The sequence below is a fragment of the Callithrix jacchus genome, chromosome 8 (assembly GCF_049354715.1).
Source record: "Callithrix jacchus isolate 240 chromosome 8, calJac240_pri, whole genome shotgun sequence".
NCBI classification, from domain to species: Eukaryota; Metazoa; Chordata; class Mammalia; order Primates; family Cebidae; genus Callithrix; species Callithrix jacchus.
In genome coordinates this window covers 110,058,630-110,080,670 of record NC_133509.1, presented here as the reverse complement: position 1 = coordinate 110,080,670, position 22,041 = coordinate 110,058,630, and the positions used below count along the sequence as shown (strand labels likewise).

Genomic DNA, 22,041 nt, shown 5'->3' with positions numbered 1-22,041 from the left:
CAAGTCTTCACAGCTGGTAAGCAGCATACCTGTGATTTGAGCATGGACCAGAAAGTCTGACTCTAGAACCTTCCATCTTCAAAGTACTATGTTGTGCTGTCTCTCAGAGAGAGAAAAAGCTAGATATTCCTGTTTCCATTTATTTTTATCCAGTATATAGAGCTACTGCAAAGGACTTGCTGCTGCTTAATTTCTGAGTTAGGAACTACAAGGTTGATGGTTATCTTTAAAATGTACACATTGCATACTCAGTTTATACCACAGACTGATCATAAACCTGAAGAAGATGGAGTGCAGGTAGGAGCCTCTTTGAAGCAAGTTGCGTCTTCAGATTTTCACCAGCTGCACCAAAACTACAAGCTGAGCGACCTCTCCTGCTCCCAGAAAAGAATATGTTTTTGCTTTTTTTAAAAGTGAAGCAGCTGGGCGCAGCATTTCACACGTGTAATCCCAGCACTTTGGGAGGCTGAGGGGGTGGATCACCTGAGATCAGGAGTTTGAGACCAGCCTGGCCAACATGGTGAAACCCCGACTCTACTGAAAATACAAAAATTAGCCGGGCATGGTGGTGTGTGCCTATAATCCCAGCTACTCAGGAGGCTGAGGCAGGAGAATGACTGGAACCTGGGAGGCGGAGGCTGCAGTGAGCCAAGATCATGCCACTGCACTCCAGCCTGGGCAAAAGAGTGAGACTCCGTCTCAAAAAAAAAAAGGAGTGAAGCAAGGGGAGCATAGACTGGTGGGGTATGGAGCTGACTCAGCAAATGAAAGTTATATGTGACCTGTGCCAGTGGGAAGACAGAGACTAGCCACCACCTCTGGATCCTATGTCATTTTACATGAGTAGGAATAGGCTTGTCCAAATGAGCTATTTGCATAGACTTCATAAAAAGTAAAAAGTATATGAAAATGCTTGTTTGCTTGCTTGGCTCTGAGTAGACTAAATTTCTTGAGAATTTAGAAGGGGGTATGTGTGTGTACATACAGGTTGAGAATCTTATCTGAAATGCATAGGGCCTGAAGTGTCTCAGATTTGGGTGTTTTTGGATTTTGGAATATTTGCACACACATAATGAGATATCTTGGAGATAAGGCCCAAGCCTAAATATGAAATTCCTTTGTTACATATATACTTTATGTACATAGTCTGAAGGTATTTTATACAGTATCTTTAATAATTTTGTGCATGAAACAAAGTTTTGACTTTGACCCATTACATGCAGTCAGGTGTGGACTTTTTCACTTGGAGTGTCATGTTGGCACTCAAAGTGTTTTGAATTTTAGAGCATTTCAGATTTTTGGATTAGGGATGCTCAATCTGTCTATGTATTTGACTTTATCCTTCTGGATAGTATATTTTTTAGTAAACTTCTTTTTAGAAAGTTTGAGGTTTACAAAAAAATAACAAAGATAGTATAGTTCCCATGTACCCTAGACCCAGTTTCCCCTGTTGTTAACATCTTACATTATATGATACAATTGTCACAATGAATGATCCAGTATCGATACATGATTATCAAGTAACAGAGTCCATACTTTATTCAGATTTTGGTAGTTTTTTTAGCTTATGTCCATTTTTCTGTTCCAGGATCCCATTCTGGATACATTATATTTAGTCATGTCTATTTAGGCTCCTCTAGTTTGTGACAGTTTCTCAGACTTTCCTTGTTTTTGATGATCTTGTGAGTTTTGTTTTGTTTTTTTGTTTTTGAGATGGAATCTTGCTGTCTCCCAGGCTGGAGTGTAGTGGCACAATCTTGGCTCACTGCAACCTGTGCCTCCTAAATTCAAGCAATTCTGCCTCAGCCTCCCAAGTAGCTGGGATTACAAGTACCTGCCACCATACCCAGCTAATTTTTGTGTTTTTGGTTGAGCTGGAGTTTCACCTTGTTGGCCAAGGTGGTCTCAAACTCCTGACTTCGAGTGATCCGCCCACCTCGGCCTCCCGAAGTGCTAGGATTATAGGCATGAGCCACTGTGCCCAGCCTGTGAGTTTTTTTGTTTATGTGTTTGTTTTGAGACAGGGTCTTGCTCTGTCATCCAGGCTGAAGTGCAGTGACATGATCACAACTCACTGTAGCCTTGACCTCCCAGGATCAGATGATCCTCCTGCCTCAGCCTCCTGATTAGGTAGGACTACAAGCATGTACCACCACACCTAACTAATTTTCTTAAAAATTATGTAGAGGCAGGGACTTCCTGTGTTGCCCTGGCTGGTCTTGAATTCCTGGACTCAAGTGATCCTCCTGCTTCGGCCTCCCAAAGTGCTGGGCTTACAAGGTGTGAGCCACTGAGCCTGGCAGACCTTGTGAGTTTTGAGGACCCTGGGCAAGTATTTTGCCCTCTGTTGGGCATTTGTCAGATGCTTTTCTCATGATAAGCTGAGGTTATGGGTTTTGAAGAGGAAGACCATAGAGATAAAGTGTCATTTTTTTTTTCTTGTCAAAACCATGGATTCACTTGTAAAGTGTCATTTTCATCACTTCACATCAACATGATCTGTCACCGTTGATACTGCCCTTGATCATTTGGATGAATTAGTGTTTGCCAGGTTTCTTCACAATACAATTATTCTTCTCTTTCCTTTTTTTACCCTTAATGATGTTTTCATCAGTCCACTACAGAGTTACTCTTTTTTCCCCCTTTCCATACTGTGTTCTTTAGAAGGAAGACACTTTATGTAGCCCACACTGAAGGAGTGGGGAGTTACACTTAACCCTCCTTGCGGGTGCCTACATAAATCATTTGAGAATCTTCATGGAAGATTTGTCTCTCTTCCTCATTTATTTACTTAATCATTTAGATGTAAGAGTAGATTCATGGATATTTATTGTGTACTTTGGATTATAAACCAATACTATATTTGGTTGCCCTAATTGTTTCAGCTTTAGCTATTGGGATCTCTTTCGATCGGTTCCTGTGTCCCTTTGACACACCCCCATTCTTGTATTTTTTGGATTTTGGTTTTTGTTTGCTTATTTGTTTGTTTAGAGACAGAGCCTTGCTCTGTCGCCCAGGTTGGAGTGCAGTGGTGCAATCTCCTCTCACTGCAACCTCTGCCTCCTGGATTCAAGTGATTCTCATGCCTCAGCCTCCCAAGTAGCTTGAATTACACGTGGGTGCCACCTTGCCCAACTAGTTTTTGTATTTTTAGTAGAGATGGGGTTTCTCCATGTTGGCCAAGCTGGTCTCAAACTCCTGACCTTAAATGATACCCCGCTTTGACCTCTGGTTTTTGTTTTTGAGCACCTTCTTACTTCTGCACTATTGATGCTCCAGGCTCATTTTGTACATTTCCTTCCTCAGTCTTAGGATCGTTTCTCAAAGGAGCCCTGGTTGCTTTTATTGGTGAAGGGAATTTGGTCTGGGTGGATAGTGTTATTTTTAAGGCAGCTTTTTCTGGTACCTTTTTTTTTTTTTTTTTTAAATGCAATTGTGGTACCAAGTGGCCAAAAGTAGTCCCATTCTTCCTGCAACTTTAGAGTAAGGCTGGAATTCTTTGAGCAGCAGGAGTGGTAGTGCATAGGAGCAGGGCAGAGAACCAGGTCTCAACTCGGCATTAGGTCAGGCCATTCATTATTAGGGAGGGTGAAAGCAATCATTTGAACTATACTTCTATCTTTAGCAAGACCATGGTTGAAAATGAAGAGTCTATTAGTTACAGTCCTTTCACGAGGACCTTCCTGATAAATTGTTGTTTGTGGTTACTTCCAGGAAAATTGTCCCTGAGATAAATTTGTGAGCTTTCATCAGAAAACAAATGATGTCTCTTTTAGTCTTTTAATTTTGGCTTCCAGAAAACTTAGAACCAAATTTATTATGCAAATATAATTTGCTCAATTCAGGTTCTTGAATAAGACTTGTTTCTTCCGTCAGGTGAACTCTATTCCATTTTATTTCTAATTGCCTTACTGACCTAAGCTACTTATATATCCTTTTGAAGTGTTATCTTGAATGTTTGGTAAAGGAATGAGCGCAGGTTTCAGTAGCAGGACCTGCTGTAAAATCTTTTTCCAGCCACTGCCTAGAATGGTCCAAGAAAATCAAATTGTAAATGAGTTTATCTTCCCAGTTACCTGTCTTCTCACTTCTCACAGGTTCAGTGTGAGTATTCACATACTCTTGACATCGCCTACTCTGCATATACAATTAACAGTTATTTTTCTACCTTTTTTTTTTTTTGAAATGGAGTCTAGTTTTGTTACCCAGGCTGGAATGCAGTGGTACAATCTCGGCTTACTGCAGCCTTCACCTCCCAGATTCAAGTGATTCTCCTGCCTAGGCTTCTGAGCAGCTGGAATTACAGGTGCCTGCCACCATGCCCAGCAAATTTTTTATTTTTGGCAGAGATGGGGTTTTGCCATGTTGGTCAGGCTGGGCTCAAACTCCTGACCTCAAGTGATCTGCCTGCCTCAGCCTCCCTAAGTGCTGGGGTGACAGGCGTGAGCCACCATGCCTGTCCTCCCTACTTTATAAGTTGTGAACTTTGGTTTGCCTTTCTTCAGAAGGCAATATCTAGAAACAAATCTTTATTACATCCCATTTCTTGATGTCATATGGGGAAATATTATAGCTTGGTATTACCTTTGTTTAATTAAAGAACATTATGATTAGTATTATAAGTACTTTTATTGTTATCAGGGAAGAAAAGAATCCTTTTAAGGTTTTGCTATTATAGTAGGTAAAAGTAGCAGTTATTGATTCATCAAGGTGATTCTCTAGGACAATTTAAGAAGAAAAAAAACCTCTCGATTCTTGAGAAACCAGATGATCTTTAAGGTGATCTGTAATTAGAACATTTTAATTAAAGGAAATTAAACTATCATTTCAGCCTATTAGACTTTGCTGGCTCTGGTTAATCATTGAGCTTGTCCCAGTTTCCTGTTCCCTAATTTTAGCTACTTGTTTTATGTAATTATGTTGAGGTTGGGGGATATGATTTTTTTTTTCTTTAAGGCTAATGTCTTGGCTCCTAAATAACTACAAAGTTATATGAATTAGATAGGAAACCTACTGATTTTCAGAAAAATCCTGAGATGCTTTAGAATGCCCAGACAGTCCATATGAGTTAGCCTCACCTGAAAGTTCAGTTGTCAGGTTGCCTGCCTGGATTTCCGAATAGCCAAAGAAATTCCCTCATATGGTTGTGTCATCTGAAGATTATAGAGAGTGTAGACATGTGGAGGCCCTGGGGGAACTTCTAGCATCATCACACGCTATTTCTGGAAGGTAAATTTCTTGTTGATAAAAAGTGCAGGCTACAGTAGTGGGCCCTTTGCCTTCAGCTTCTTGAAATTTGAGTTTTTGCCTTAAAATGAGTCTTTAATAATCTGCAGATGTCATAGAGAGAAGACACAATACAAATGGTTCTTCCGTGATTGCAGTTCCTTAGTACAACATGGTAGATAACAATTTAAATAGTATTTACCCCTTCAGAGTACCAGTTGGAGATGTGATTTTCCTGGAGTTTTTCAGAAAAACAGCAAAAATATTTTCTTTTTCTTTCTTTTTTTTTTTTTTTTTGAGACAGAGTTTCGCTCTTTTTGCCCAGGGCTGAAGTGCAATGGCACAATCTTGACTCACCACAACCTCTGCCTCTTGGGCTCTAGCGATTCTCCTGCCTCAGCCTTCCAAGTAGCTGGGATTACAGGCATGATCCACCACACCTGGCTAATTTTGTATTTTTAGTAGAGATGGGTGTTTCACCATGTTGGTCAGGCTGGTCTTGAACTCCTGACCTCAAGTAATCCACCTGCCTCAGCCTCCCAAAGTGCTGGGATTACATGCATGAGCCACCGTGCCTGGCCAACATAGCAGATTTCTTAATTCATTTTGTAAGGTACTTTTAGCAATGCCGTAACATGAATTTTATGACCTGTATTTAAGCTTCTTTATGATGTAGAGAGACTCCTCTCCTTAAATTAAAAGAAAAAAAAGTTTTTGAAGGACACTGTTAATATCTTGGAGGAAAATAAAGAGATTATAATCTATTCTTCCAGGAAATAAGGTGGTTGGGCAAATGTGTGCCAGATCCCGCAAGCCCTCTTAAATTGAATTGTTTGTTCTAGGCCAATGATTTAGTCTCTTTCCTTGCCTTAGCGTGGAGATGATGAAATATGTGATGACTCTTTTCAGTACTTTAACCTTGATGCTTATCATCAAAGTGAGTATCTGTGTGGGTCAGCTGATTCTGAAGAAAGGAAGAGAGGCACCACACTGGTGACTACACATTACTTAGTGATTTGGTTAGTTTGCAGACCTTTTTGACTTACATGTGTGTATGCAAGGTTCTAAAGTACTTTTTGGCTGTGCATGGTGACTCATACCTGTAATCCCAGCGTTTGGGAGACCGAGCTGGGAGGATCACTTGACCTGAGGACCAGCCTAGGCAACATAGGGAGGCCCTGTCTCTACAAAAAATAAAACAATTAGTTGGATATGGTGGTGCATACCTGTAGTCCCAGCTAATTGGAAAACTGAGGTAGGAGGGTGACTTGAGCCTATGAGGTTGAGGCTGCAGTGAGCTGTGATTATGCAACTGCACTCCAGCCTGGGCAGCTTGAGCCCAAGAGGTCAAGGCTGCAGTGATCTAGTATTTACTACCTGATTGTGCCACTGTACTCCAGCCCGGACGACAGAGTGAGGCCCTGTCTGAAAAAAAATATATAAAAATAAGGTAGTCTTTTTTATGCTGCATCTTTCAGTTTATGATTCAGAAAAAGTATCACATGAACAAGAGGCCTTTAGGAATCTTCAAGGCTAAATTTCCCTGGAAGATTGTTTAGCTCTTGCTAACTTCAAGGTCTTTACCTTGTGGCTGCCTGCCGATCTCTCTAAGGTGGAGAATGCAGACTGATCAGTGCTGTGTTACACTTGAGAGGATTCTTAACTCTGATTTGCACTGATCGAAAGATTCCAAAGATTCTTTTAGTCTTTCTTGGCCTCTATATATTCCACTTCATTCAGACATTCCTTTTGGGGGAAGGCAGCACGGGATGTGGAAAGAGTGAGTTTTAGACATTTCTCAAATCCACATAACACTATTTATTTCTATTTTTTATTTTTTATTTATTTATTCATTTTTTTTGAGACAGTTTCGCTCTTGTTACCCAGGCTGGAGTACAATGGTGTGATCTCGGCTCACTGCAACCTCTGCCTCCCAGGTTCAAGTGATTCTCCTGCCTCAGCCTCCCGAGTAGCTGACATTATGGGCACACGCCACCACGCCCAGCTAATTTTTGTATTTTTAGTAGAGATGGGGTTTCACTGTGTTGGCCAGGCTGGTCTTGAATGCCTGATCTCAGGTGATCCACCCACCTCGACCTCCCAAAGTGGTGGGATTACAGGTGTGAGCCATCATGCCTGGCTATTTATCGAGACATGTTCTTACTCTGTTGCCCAGGCTAGTGTGCAGTGGCATAATCACGGCTCACTGCAGTCTCCACCTCAGGCTCAAGTAGTCCTCTCATGTCAGCTTCCTGGGTAGCTGGGACCACAGGTGCATGTCGGCTGCACCTAGCTAATTTTATTTTTTGTACAGATGAGATCCCACTATATTACCCAGGCTGGTCTCAAACTCCCGGGCTCAAGTGATCCTCCTACCTTGGCTTCCCAGAGAGCTGGTATTACAAGTGTGAGCTACCATGCCTGGCCAACACTATTTATTAACCATGATAATGGACAAGTTACTACGTTTTCTCATTAGTAAAATAGGGATAACAAGACCAGTTTCCGTGGAGTTGTTAAGAAGATTAAAGATTATGTTTGCAAAGTGTATAGCATGATTCTTTAATACTTTTATCTTTCCAGACCACTCAGCTGCAGAACCCCAGGCTCCGATCAGTTCATGCATGTTCCTTTTCTTTGCTTCTGCATCCTGGCTACTAGGTTTTACCACTAGAAATTTGTTCATTATCTTAGCTGAGATCGCAGTGCTATCTAGCAGTCATTCTATGTAATGTTAGTCAGTTTTCTTTCTGTCCTCTGCAGAGGGCAAAACTGTTGACCCAGAAAAATGTGGTTTGGTTTTGTTTTCCTTGAGATTGTTTTTCAAATGTTGGGATTGGTTGTAAAGATTTAAAAATTAGGAGATTTCGAATAAAAGTTAAAATGTCTAGCTTCTCTTGAAAAACTGGATGATCTGAAAACCCGAGTGCCATGGTAGTCATTGGCTTTTCCTATGACACAGGCCATCTTTTCTAGTTTGCCATGTATGACTTGTGTTGGTCCGGTAGACCCAGTACATTTCTCACTGGATCTCTGTGGGCATTTACTTTTTGGTTTTGTCCTGTAGACTTTACCTCCTTAAAATCCCTCAAACTCTTCAGTTAATGCATTACTAAAAAAACTTTTTTATTAAATAAAATTATTTTAATTACATAAAATCCATCCCTTTCTCTGTATACTGAAGGCCCTCCTCCTTTCTTACTTGGAATAGTGTACTGGAGTACTGGAATAATGTCCCAACCCACCTCCTTATCTCTTGGGTTCTCTCTCTCTAGTCTGTCTTCATAGTACAGGTGGCTTAATCTTAGAGAGGTACTGGCCAGATCGTGAACTAGGATAGCACACATGTGCTGTTCTAGTTCACGATCTGGCCAGTACCTCTCCAGGCACTTAAACTCTCTGGGCCTCAGTTTCTTCCAGTGGAACATAGGGAAAATAATTTTGCCAGTAAGGTTATAGTGAGGATTAAATTTTAAATGCTTATAAAGCAGTGATACAGTATTTGACGCTTAGTAAGTGTTCAGTAAATACTAGCTGTTAGTAATATGATAATGCCATATTTTCATTTATGTTTTTCTGGACCCAGGCCTTCATATTGCTATCTCTTCTACCCTGAATGTCTTTATCTCTCTTCTTGACTGAAATTCATCCTTTAGGATGCAGCTTATGTGCTACCTGCTCTGGATGTTGGCTCACCTGACCCTCCATAATCCCATGGCACCTGTGCAACTGGTAGCATGCTTTGCACATTGCAGTGAAGCGCTCTCTCTTAGCTTTATTAAGGTATAATTGACAAATAAAAATTGTTTATATTCAAGATATGTAATGTAATGTTTTGGTGTACATATGCATTGTAAAGTGATTACCACCATCAAGCTAATTAATATATTTTATCACCCCATACAAATGTCTAACAAATACCTTAAAAGGTCCTCAGTATCACCAACCATCAGGGAAATGCAAATCAAAACCACGATGAAGGCATGTCATTTCTTATCACTCTCCTCTTCATTTAGACTCATGAGCCCTTTGAAGACAGGAACTATCTTACTCATACTTATATCCCCAGTGACCAGCACTGGTCTAGGTATCTTAAATGTTTGACAAATTAGGCCGGGTGTGATGGCTCATGCCTGTAATCCCAGCACTTTGAGAGGCTGAGGCAGGCAGATCACTTGAGGTCAGGAGTTCGAGACCAGGTGCTTGGCCACCATGGTGAAACCCCATCTCTACTAAAAACATAAAAATTAGCTGGATGTGGTGGTGCACCCCTGTAGTCCCAGCTACTCAGGAGGCTGGGGCAGGAGAATTGCTTGAACTCGGAAGGTGGAGGTTGCATTGAGCAGAGATTTCACCACTGCACTCCAGCCTAGGTGACACAGCAAGACTTCATCTAAAAAAAAAATTATTTTTTTGACAAATTAATAAATGGTGCCAGATGGCAGAAGACAGTTGACCAATATTTTTTTTTTTTTTTTTTTTTTTTGAGACGGAGTTTCGCTCTTGTTACCCAGGATGGAGTGCAATGGCGCAATCTCGGCTCACCGCAACCTCCCCCACTGGGTTCAGGCAATTCTCCTGCCTCAGCCTCCTGAGTAGCTGGGATTTCAGGCACGCACCACCGTGCCCAGCTAATTTTTTGTAATTTTTTTAGTAGAGACGGGGTTTCACCATGTTGACCAGGATGGTCTCGATCTGTTGACCTCGTGATCCACCCGCCTCCGCCTCCCAAAGTGCTGGGATTACAGGCTTGAGCCACCGCGCCCGGCTGACAGTTGACCAATATTAACTACTGTTATGATTAGGGAATTTAGAAGATGTGCCATAAAACTTTTTTTAGTTAATCTGTCATTTCAAATTTATCTAGTGGTGAAAACTTTAGTTATTATGAGTTTTTTCTAAAATTAAATAGCTTTAGCCCGGCGCGGTGGCTCAAGCCTGTAATCCCAGCACTTTGGGAGGCCGAGGCGGGTGGATCACGAGGTCAAGAGATCGAGACCATCCTGGTCAACATGGTGAAACCCCGTCTCTACCAAAAATACAAAAAATTATCTGGGCATGGTGGCGCGTGCCTGTAATCCCAGCTACTCAGGAGGCTGAGGCAGGAGAATTGCCTGAACCCAGGAGGCGGAGGTTGCAGTGAGCCGAGATCGCGCCATTGCGCTCCAGCCTGGGTAACAAGCGAAACTCCGTCTCAAAAAAAAAAAAAAAATTAAATAGCTTTATTATTATTTTTGACTGTAAACGATAAATGCCTTTTTTTTTTTTTTTTTTTTTTGAGACAGAGTCTTGCTCTGTCGCCCAGGCTGGAGTGCAGTAGTAGTACAGTATCAGCTCACTGCAACTCTACCTCCCAGGTTCAAGCAATTCTCCTGCCTCAACCTCCCAGGTAGCTGGGATTACAAGCACCTGGCACCATGCCCAGCTAATTTTTTTTTTTTTTTTTTTGTGTGTGTGTATTTTTAGTAGAGATGGGGTTTCACCATGTTGACCAGGCTGCTCTCAAACTCCTTACCTCAGGTGATCCACCCGCCTCGGCTTCCCAAAGTACTGGGATTACAGGCATAAGCCACCACACCTGGCTGAGCCACCACATCTGGCTACATGCCTTTTTAAAAAATGGGAAAAAAAAAAATTAAAAATATAAAGAGGAAGTCTTACTCCTTGAAATAACTACTGTTATAAAGTGCTTTTAAATGTATAAGCTTAAATGTGTGCTACTTAATTTTCCTGCTTAAAATTTCCCCTTAAAAGAATTATGTTTTAACAAATAGCATTAGGACATCCAGTTTAATATAATTAAGCTACTATTTTTGTGTTCCACATTGCACAGTAGCTTCCAGTCTTAAGTAATGAAATGTGCCTTCTACTAAGACAGTCATGTGCTCTAGAAAAGAAGGCTGAGATCCAGGCTGTTAAATTACCATGGAATTCCCTTGCTTTGTATGTGGGCATTTACTTACCAATGTATGCCCTTTCTTCTGTGCTGATAGGCCATTCTCTAGTAATAGAGCAGCTTTAGCAGAAGAACTAAAGCTAAGGATCTAGAAGAAAGGAGTAATCATTTATAGAAGCCAAGGATGTCTTTTTTTTTTAGGAGAAATTTCTTCTTTTTCTTGTGTGTGTTTTTTGAGACAGGGTCTTGCCGTCACCCAGGCTGCAGTGACAGAGCAAGCTTCCCAGTAGCTGGGACTAGAGGTGCGCACCACCACACCTAGCTAATTTTTGTATTTTTTATAGAGATGGGGTTTTGCCATGTTGCCCAGGCTGGTCTCTAACTCTTGAGCTCAAGCAATCCTCCTGCCTTAGCCTTCCAAAATGTTGATACTGCAGGCATGAGCCACCAAGCCTGGCCAGGAAGTTCTTGTTTGTTTCCTGTGTTTTGCTCCCACTCTACTTAGCCATTGACATAATTAACATGAAATTTGCAGGAATAGAACTCCTGGCTTTTCTTCTCTATGCATTCCTTTTTTTCCTGCTGTCCTTGTATTGTATGTTCTAATTTTATTCTCCACCCGCAACCCTTCCCTATCAAATTTGTTTTTATAGAAGAAATGTGTTTTTATATATCTTTGTCACTCGTGTATAATCTTTTGATAATTGTCTACTTTCATTTTTGTGACATGTCCCTCTACAGGGAAAGATACTACTCTGCATTCTGTAAAGTGAATTTTTGCAAATAAATCCAATGTATATAACTTGGAGCATTGGCTAGATTAACTTTTTGGTATGGTAAGACATCCTATAGCAGCAACAGATTTTAGCCTACAATGCGATTAGAATATTTGAATGAATGAAATTGCTATATTTGGATTTAATCTTCTAATCCAGTTTTTGTCTTTCGGGATGGTTGGAACATAGTCATCATAATGACTATCAGTTGTCTTTCATAGATAGTGTCTCTGTCTCCCCAGTTTCTGTAAATTCTCTTCCTGAGTGTTATTTGCTGCCTATGCCTATTCTTACTACTTATCTTATCTTAGATCACAGATTCTGCTGGCCATATTCTCTACTCCAAAGAGGATGCAACCAAGGGGAAATTTGCCTTTACCACTGAAGATTATGACATGTTTGAAGTATGTTTTGAGAGCAAGGGTGAGTAACCAGAGTGTTTCCCTGTATTAAAAATCTTCTCCAACTCTAGTGCTCCTTATTACAGTCAGCACTTAATATCTAGTTTCCTTTGTTTGTTTATTCTGATTTGGAGACCTATTACCTTGTAGTCTTTGGAGCACCTTTTAAAAGGTCGTCTAAGTGGAATAAAAGATTGAATAGGTGTAACAAGAGGATTTTTAGGGCAGTAAAAATACTCTGTATGGTACTGTAATAGTAGATTCATGTCATTATATGTTTGTCCAAACATTACATTTGGAATGTACACCAAGAGTGAATCCTAATTTTCTTTGGATTGATAATTATGTGTCCATATAGGTTCATTATTTGTAACAAATGTACCACTCTGGTGGGAGATGATGATAATTGGGGAGGCTATGCATGTGTAAGGGGAAGGGAGATATGGGAAATCTTTGTACCTTCCTCTCAGTTTTGTTGTGAACCTAAAACTGCTGTAACAAAATGAAGTCTTAAAAAAAAAAAGAAAGAAAGCTGGACACGGTGGCTCACACCTATAATCCCAGCACTTTGGGAGGCCAAGGCAGGCGTATCACTGAAGATTAGGAGTTTCAGACCAGCCTGGCCAACATGGTGAAACCCTGTCTCTACTAAAAATACAAAATTAGCTGGGTGTGGTGGCTCATGCCTATAATCCCAGCTACTCAGGAGGCTGAGGCAGGAGAATCACTTAAACCCAGAAGGTGGAAGTTGAAGTGAGCAAGATTTTGCCACTGCACTCCAGCCTGGGTGACAGACTGAGACTGTGTCTCAAAAAAATAAACAGCAACAGCAAAAAACAAAAGTGGCTGAGCATAGTGACTCATGCCTGTAATCCCATGCACTTTGGGAGGCCAAGGCAGGCAGATTACCTGAGGTCAGGAGTTCAAGACCATCCTTGCCAACATGGTGAAACCCCGTCTCTACTAAAAATACAAAAAATTAGCTGGGTGTGGTGGCGCATGCCTATAATCCCAGCTCTTAGGAGGCTGAGGCAGGAGAAGTGCCTGACAGTTCTCTGTGCAAGAGACTATATAGACTTGACTCTGACCATTCTGAGAAATGGTTGTTAGGTGATTTTGTTGTGCATATATCAAGTGTACTTACCCAAACCTAGATGGTATAGCCTGCTACCCAGCTCAGCTATATTGCTCCTAGGCTACAAACCTGTACAGCATGTGACTGTACTGAATACTGTAGGCCATTGGAACACAAAGGTATTTGTATAGCTAAACAAGCAAAGATTTAGTAAAAATACAGTATTATAATAATCTCATGGGACCACATTCATATATGCAGTTCGCCCTTCACTGAATTATCTTTATGCAGTGCATGACTGTACTGTGCTGTGACAAACAGGGAGGTAGTTGGAAGACTCTAAGTAAGAGGACAGCCTGATCATTTGGACCAGGTGAGGCTGGGAACTGCTTGGGTTTCACAACTTTTTCAATGAGGAAGGAAAAGCAAAAATTTGCATTACATCTTCTGTGGGCAATGTCATAATCAGGATTACACATCGGATTTGGGAGAACAGAACACTCTGGGTACCACGTTTTGTTTGGAGATTTGTTGTTTTCATGCTCAGAAGACATCCTGTGACTTGTCTTACTTTGTTCTGTCTTACCCTGTGCAGTCTTATTTATATTTCTCTTGCTTTCAAATTAATCTTTCCAGTCTATCCAAAAGATGTTCTTTTTTTAAATTTAATTTAACCCAGCAACATTCTTGGATTTATTTTTAAATATTTTATTTTACTTTATTTTTTTGAGGCAGAGTCTCGCTCTGTCACCCAGGCTGAAGTGCAGTGGCATGATCTCAGCTCACTGCAGCCTCCACCTCTAGGGTTCAAGCAATTCTCCTGCCTCAGCCTCCTGAGTAGATGGGATTATAGGTGTGTGCTGCCACGCCCATCTTATTTTTTTTGTATTTATAGTAGAGATGGGGTTTTACCATGTTGATCAGGCTGGTCTGGAACGCCTGACCTTGTGATCTGCCCACCTCAGCCTCCCAAAGTGCTGGGGATTATAGGCGTGAGCCACCATGCCTGGCCAACTTTTGTATTTTCAGTAGAGATGGGTTTTGCCATGTTGGCCAGGCTGGTCTCGAACTCCTGACCTCAAGTGATCCATCTGCCTCGGCCTTCCAAAGTGCTGGGATTACAGGTATGAGCCACCATGCCCCAAAAGAAGTTCTTTACTGTCTTTCAAATATGCCATACTCCGATTTTAATTTCTGAGCCTTTGCTAATGCTTTGCTATCTGCCTAGAGTACTTTGCCTAAGCCCTGCCTTTAGGTGTTCCCTCTTTAGTGAAGTCTGTCCACAACTACTATCTTCCCTCCTCTTACCTTTGCTCCATATTGGGATTATCTGAACCAATTCTTTTGGCTTAACATTTTACATTGCTTTGAATTTTCACCAAAGCTGTTTTGTGTATATGTCTTAAATCCCAATTGAATTATTTAAAGGCAGGGATTGTATCCTGGCTTAGTCCATTTTGTGCTGCTGTAACAGAATATCACAGATTGGGTAATTTATAAGCAGTAGAAATGTATTTAGTTTATGGTACTGGAGCCTGGAAAGTCCAAGATCAAGGGGCCACATCTGGTGAGGAAGGGGTATACAGAAGGTATCACATGGCGAGAGAATGCACAGGAGAGCAAGAGGAGGCTGAACTCACTTTTATAACAAACCTACTCCTGTGATAATGGTATTAATCGATTGATGAGAGCAGAGTCCTCATGACCTAATCAGTTCTTTTTTTGAGATGCAGTCTCACTTGTCACCCAGGCTGGAGTGCAGTAGTGGGATCTCGGCTCTCTGCAGCCTCCACCTTCTGAGTTGGAACCGTTCTCCTGCCTCAGCCTCCTGAGTAACTAGGACTACAGGCACCCACCACCATGCCTGGCTAATTTTTGTATTTTTGGTAGAGACAGGGTTTTACCATATTGGCCAGGATGGTCTTGATCTCCTGAACTCATGATCCGTCCACCTCGGCCTCCCAAAGTGCTGGGTTTACAGGCATGAGCCAGCACAATGGGCCTGACCTAATTAGTTCTTAAAGGTCCTACCTCTTGTTCAGGCACAGTGGCTCATGCCTGTAATCCGAGCACTTTGGGAGGCTGAGGCAGGAGGACCACTTGAGCCCAGGAGTTCCAGATCAGCCTGGAAAATATAGCAAGACCCTATCTCTACAAAAAATATGAAAATTAGCTGGGTGTGGTGACTCACACCTGTAGTCCCAGCTACATGAGAGGCTGAAGCAGGAGAATCACTTGAGCCCAGGAGTTCAAGGCTACAGTGAGCCATGATGATGCTACTGCACTCCAGCTTGGAGGACAGAGCAAGAACCTGTCTCACAAAAATTTTTTAAAATAAGTATATAAAATTAAAGCTTCTACCTCTCAACACTCTTGCATTGGGGATTAAGTTTCCAACACATGAACTTTGAGAAGGATTCATTTAAGCTGTATCCTATCCCTTTAAAATCTCTAGCACAGTTCTAATACTTAGTGAGTTCTCAGTGAGTAGTCACTGAGTTGACTTCAGTTCATTTCAGAAAACTTTCAGTGTCTCTCAGGCATCAGAGGGTACAGTACCATTCATTGTGGCTTATGGTCTCAGGAACCCCAGTGCTTAAGTGGCACTATGCTTCCTAAAACTTCTAATTTCATGCAGGTAGTTTTAAATTTTATAACTAGGTGAATTCCAGGGCATTGGGGCTGAACAGTTTTCTGGAGCTCTTTGGATCTTTTCCTTTCTCCTACTTGATGATTTAAGATTAGAATGCCTCTTCGATCCAGCTGAATCAGATTGACTCTTCTAACATGAACTCTTTCTATTATAAGAATCATCCCTAAGATTTGAACTCTTATTGTAAAGTATTTTTTCCCCTTGAGCTGTTGTAACTCTTTTAAGGGCTTGGTGGGAATAGCTCTGTAACATTTTATTCATCTGATGAAATAAGAAATACATTGATCACAATGTTTGAGTGGAATATTAGATAAAACTTGTGCTCTTTTCAGTGCTCAGATTTATATTAAGTAAATCCAAGCTTAGCACATATCCAATAATCCTAATTCATCATGGCCTTCCCTCAAAATTTGACAGGGCAACCTTTTCAGATATGGAAATATGCATTTTCAGCCCAAGTTAGTGACCATTATTTCTTGATTTATATGCCAATCAATTTCACACTGTTTTGATTTTTGAGTTTTATTTCTCAATTCAATAAGCCTGTGTGTTTTCTCTTCTGCTGTTCTGTTCCCCTGTAGCAGTTGCAGTCTCTTGTGTCCTTGCCTGCTCAGAGATGTTTACCAGCAGCATGTTCTTCTTGCTTTCCGGCACCCCACACAGATAGAGGCTTTGTCTGGAATGTTTGTGATTTTAGCCAGAGCCAGGAATTTTCTGCAACTGAGCAGGGGGAGGAGTTGTGGCTGTTTCCCTCTATTGAGTGGGCAGGGGTTCGGGGAGGGAGGGTGGGTGGGTGGGTAATTTCCCGGAATTTTAAGTATTCCACACAATGAATCCTTTTATTTCTTTCTCAGGAACAGGGCGGATACCTGACCAACTCGTGATCCTAGACATGAAGCATGGAGTGGAGGCGAAAAATTACGAAGAGGTATGTTCTACAGTAACAGCCAGAAGAGGCAGCAGTGTGCTGTGCTGTGAGGTTTCTGTGACCTCGCCAGGCCCACAGGCTGTGCTTTGCCCAAAAGGCTGTGGTTTCTTAGCAGTCATGTGACAGCCAGCCATGATCTTACTGATAAAAAAGTTGTATTAACAGCCTTGAACAATAATTCTGGCTGTGGTGTCAGCCAAAGGACTGAACTCACTGTCCCACAGAAATGTTGGTTTGGTAAAACACTCAAGCATATTGCATTAGTTCTCTCTCTCTCTTTTTTTTTTTTTTTGAGACAGAGTCTTGCTTTGTTGCCCATGCTAGAGTGCAAGTGGTATGATCTCAGCTCACTGCAACCTCTGCCTCCCGAGTTCAAGCAATTCTTCTGCCTCCCAAGTTCAAGTGATTCTCCTGCCTCAGCCTCCTAAGTAGCTGGGACTACAGGCACTTGCCACCACGCCTGGCTAATTTTTGTATTTTTAGTAGAGATGAGGTTTCACCATACTGGGCAGGCTGGTCTCCAATTCCTTACCTTGTGATCCCCCTTCCTCAGCTTCCCAGAGTGCTAGGATTACAGGTGTGAGCCATTGCACCCAGCCGGCATTAGTTCTGAGTCAGAAACTAAATATGTGTGTGTGGAGAGAGAGAGAGTGATTTTAAAATGTTTAAAGCTGAAATTCAGTTATTTTTTAATGCCCAAGGTGAAGAAAAGTGATTTGTTTTTAATTCCTAAGACTTTTTTCCAAAGACCAACAGTTGTTTCTGTCTGTCTGTCTATCTATCTATCTATCTATCTATCTATCTATCTATCTATCTGTCTATATCTAGGGCATGGATTCAGTGCTGTTTAGTCTTCAACAACTGTTCTGTCTTTGGGAAATAACAATAGTCAAAGATAATTTTCAGTTACAATCATTCAAACTTATAAGAGGGCAGGATGGAGGAAAAAGCTGCAAGAGACTAGGAATGGCGATAATAGAAATTTGATGCTGATAGGAAGTATTTATTATAGAGTAATAAAAACTGACATTTATTTGGGTGACAGGGAGATGGAGGTGTGCACAGAATGAGAAGGGCAACAGCCTTTTTCATCTCTGCGCGAGACTTTGAGGGCAGCACAAAAGGGTTCTTCAAACGAAGGGCACCTTTGAAAAACCACCAGAACTATTTAAGACTAGAGAACTGATCTTTACAGAAAGATAAGAGTATTTTTACCCAGCAGAACAGAACCCGAGGGCATGAAGGAGGAGTGGGGTACAGGAAATAGAATTGACCTTTGAAGAATGCGAACCAAGAAAATGAAGGAAAATTGGTTTAAGTGATTGAGGAAAATTGTCTAGGAATAGTGGAACAGAAGTTGCTCTCTCTTTGGTCAGGACTTTGGAAGGAAAGTATCCTAAAATGGAAGAAGATTGGAAGTGACTGGGTAATTCTGCAACAGGAAGTAGCACAATTGCAGCTCCTCCTTGTTCAGATCCTCAGTTGAATGAAACTAGGTAGTGTTACTTAGAGGCAGTAAGTAGGAGCAAGTGATACAGTTGTGAATGGGTGACAATTCCCGGTAGAGACTTTAAGTTGTTTGTTTCTGTTTCCAGGCTAGTTTAATTTAAATGAATAAAACCAAAAAACCTCTTGATTTGATGAATTTAAGAGTAAATTGAAAAATCTTTTTAAACCTTCATGATTCAGAAGAATCTTAATTATATTTATATAAGATTATGTTCAAGTGCTTTTGTAAGATATAAACACTAGGGAAAATGTTGTCGTTATTAAAGAATAGGTAAAATGATTTCCAGTTTGTGGTTACTGCTTCTATTCCCCAACTGTGGACCATTCTCAGTTAAATTTGTACTCTGCGGAATTTTACCTGTTTTGGTTTTTTTCTCCAACATGATGGTTGTTGGTATTTATTAAATAACAACACATCAGTGCCCTATTAGACAGTAGACATAGTTCCCCTGAAAAATCAGAGGACATTATTGTGAGTTTATATAAAGAATGCTTTAGACACAGTTGTTATATAGCATTTTAGAACCCCTGTACCTCCTGGAATTTCCATCATCCTTGGACTTTATAGACATTAGGAAAGGGGCTTATCTTTCCTGACCTTTTGCTTAATCCAAGAGGGGAATCCCTAGCCCAAAGGAAACTACGGTGCTTCCTTTGCCTGCTTCCTGCTTCAGATGTCTGACATGTCCTAAGCCTTTTTTTACGCATGTAGTTACAACACACCTCCAAAGTTCTGCTTCTTAACCAAGAAACTCCTCCCCACTACTGTCTTTAACATCTCTCCCCACCCTCCAACCCCTCCCCTCATGCCCCGCAACAGCAAACCAGATTGATGCAGAAGAGGAACGGCTATGACACAGTCCAAGGACCAGCCCTTTCTTCAGTCTGCAGCAAGGCTCCCTTGAACCTTCCTTAGAAATGACTATTAGCTGGTTGGGCACAGTGGCTCACGCCTGTAATCCCAGCAATTTGGGAGGCCAAGGTGGGCGGATCACCTGAGGTCTGGAGTTCAAGACCAGCCAGACCAACTTGGCAAAAACCCCATCTCTACTAAAAACACAAAAATTAGCCGGGCGTAGTGGCAGGCACCTCTAGTCCCAGCTAGTCAGGAGGCTGAAGCAGGAGAATCGCTTGAACCCCGGAGACGGAGGTTGCAGTGAGCTGAGATCTAGCCACTGCACTCCAGCTTGCGCGAGTGCAGTGAGACTCTATCTCAGAGAGAGATTGAGAGACCAGTATGGTCATAACAGAGTAAATAGGATCTTTCTAAATTTCATTTAGCCCTAACATTGACAGTTTTAACCGGACTTATTTTGGCACCTTGGTGACCTTTTGAACTTGAGAGAAAGGGAAAAGAAAAGGAAAGAAATGGCTGTTAGTTGTCTCTGAGCTAATATCTGTGACAAGAACACACATTATAGAAGCACTTTGGGCCGGGTGTGGTGTAATCCCAGCACTTTGAAAGGCTGAGGTGGGCAGATCACCTGAGGTCAGGAATTCAAGACCAGCCTGACCAACTTGGTGAAAACCCCATCTCTACTAAAAATACAAAAATTAGCCAGGCTTGGTGGCAGGCATCTGTAGTCCCAGCTACTCAGGAGGCTAAAGCAAGAGAATCGCTTGAATCTGGGATATGGAGGTTGCAGTGAGCCAAGATCGCACCACTGCACTCCAGCCTCTGCAAGAGTGCAGTGAGACTCCATCTCAAAAAAAAAAAAGAAATGGCTGTTAGTTGTCTCTGAGCTAATATCTGTGACAAGAACACACATCATGGAAGCGCTGGGCCGGGTACGGTGTAATCCCAGCACTTTGAAAGGCTGAGGTGGGCAGATCACCTGAGATCAGGAGTTCGAGACCAGCCTAGCTAACATGGTGAAACCCCATCTCTACTAAAAATACAAAAATTTGCCTGTAATTCCTGCTACTCAGGAGGCTGAGGCAGGAGAATCGCTTGAACCCGAGAGGCAGAAGTTGCAGTGAGCCAAGAGTGCACCACTGCACTCCAGCCTGGGCAACAGAGCAAGACTCTGTCTCAAAAAAAAAAAAAGAAGCACTTTGTTCCTTTGCTAATCAGAGCACACTGAGCATGTGTAGAGTTTTTGAGGCATTTAATTTCAGGCCCTTGAGATAATGGAGAGACTTTATCTCCAGAGGATTTGGAACCTTTGGCATCAGTATTAAGGGAATGTGGCACAGTCCTTTAACTTTCTTCACGTCCAACACATCTCTTCCTCATATTTGTGGACTCATAATTCTGAAATCCCATGTGGTCCTGTAAAATTGAATAGTAATTGTACCACACTACCTACCTAAATTGTTATTAGTTAATGCATGTGAAATTGTTATGTAACACAATACAAATGTAAGGTGATAGTATTTGGAAGACAGAATGCTTGTCATATTGTAAAGAAGCATTAAGTCTTGTCATTTGAAAGAGAAAAAAGGAGAGAAAGAATACCTCTGTCCTCAGAAATAAAGAAAGCTCTTGGTTTTGATTTCCTGTATTGTAGTTTATGAACCTCTGACCACTGTCTTGCTTCTGCCCTTCAGAGGGTATGTCTTTGTAGATTCAAGATGTGAACCAAGTCGCTTCTTTTTAGTTTATTATCTGTGGACTGCAGCAGTTGTTTGCAAGGACGTATTGTCTGATTGTGCAGCTGGGAGAATGCAGGCAATTACTGTCCCACAAAGAAGGAGCTATCTGACACATCTTCTAACTCCTGGGCTGTGCATCCCACAAGTAAAATACTGTTTTGCCGAGGGATTCTATTTGTCTGTCATTGCTATCAACAGATATACCAAAAACAACAGCTGCCCTGATTGGAGCAATAGCTGAAGACTTCCCAAAATTTCTGTTTCTCTGAGTGCTCTCAGGAAAGAACTTTGACCATGTACCTCAAAAATCCTTTTCTTTCTTTCTTTCTTTCTTTTTTTTTTTTTTGCAGATAGAATCTCGCTCTGTTGCCCACTGGAGTGCAGTGGTATGATCTCGGCTCACTGCAATCTCTGCCTCCTGGGTTCAAGCAATTCTCCTGTCTAAGCCTTCCAAGCAGCTGGGACTACAGGTGCATGCCAACATGCCCAGCTAAGTTTTGTGTATTTTTAGTAGAGATGGGGTTTCACCATGTTGGCCAGGCTGATCTCAATCTCTTAACCTTGTGATTTGCCCACCTTGGCCTCCCAAAGTTCTGGGATTACAGGCATGAGCCACTGGGCCCAGCCCCCACTTTTTTTTTTTTTTCTCTTTTTGAGACAGAGTCTTGCTCTGTCGCCCAGGCTCTAGTGCAGTGGTCAATCTTGCTCATTGCAACCTCTACCTCCCAGATTCAAACAATTTTCCTGCCACAGCCTCCCAAGTAGCTGGGATTATAAGCGTGCACCACCACACTCAGCTAATTTTTGTATTTTTAGTAGAGACAGCGTTTCACCATGTTGGCCAGGCTGGTCTCAAACTCCAGACCTCAAGCCATCCAGCCACCTTGGCCTCCCAAAGTGCTGGGATTACAGGCGTGAGCCACTGTACCCGGCCACAATCCTTTTCTTGATATAAGTTAAATGAAATAACATGGGTAAAGCA

The 22,041-nt window shown here is 41.7% G+C and overlaps 1 protein-coding gene across 1 annotated transcript in view; it reads left to right on the top strand.

Moving 5' to 3' along the window:
- The window catches only part of TMED10 (transmembrane p24 trafficking protein 10), a 46,909-nt gene that overhangs the window by 13,142 nt on the left and 11,726 nt on the right, over positions 1–22,041 (top strand). Inside the window, exons 2-3 of the mRNA XM_002754119.7 lie at positions 12,210–12,321; positions 16,882–16,955. Of these exons, the coding sequence (XP_002754165.1) occupies positions 12,210–12,321; positions 16,882–16,955 (186 nt within the window). The remainder of the gene's footprint in view (positions 1–12,209; positions 12,322–16,881; positions 16,956–22,041) is intronic.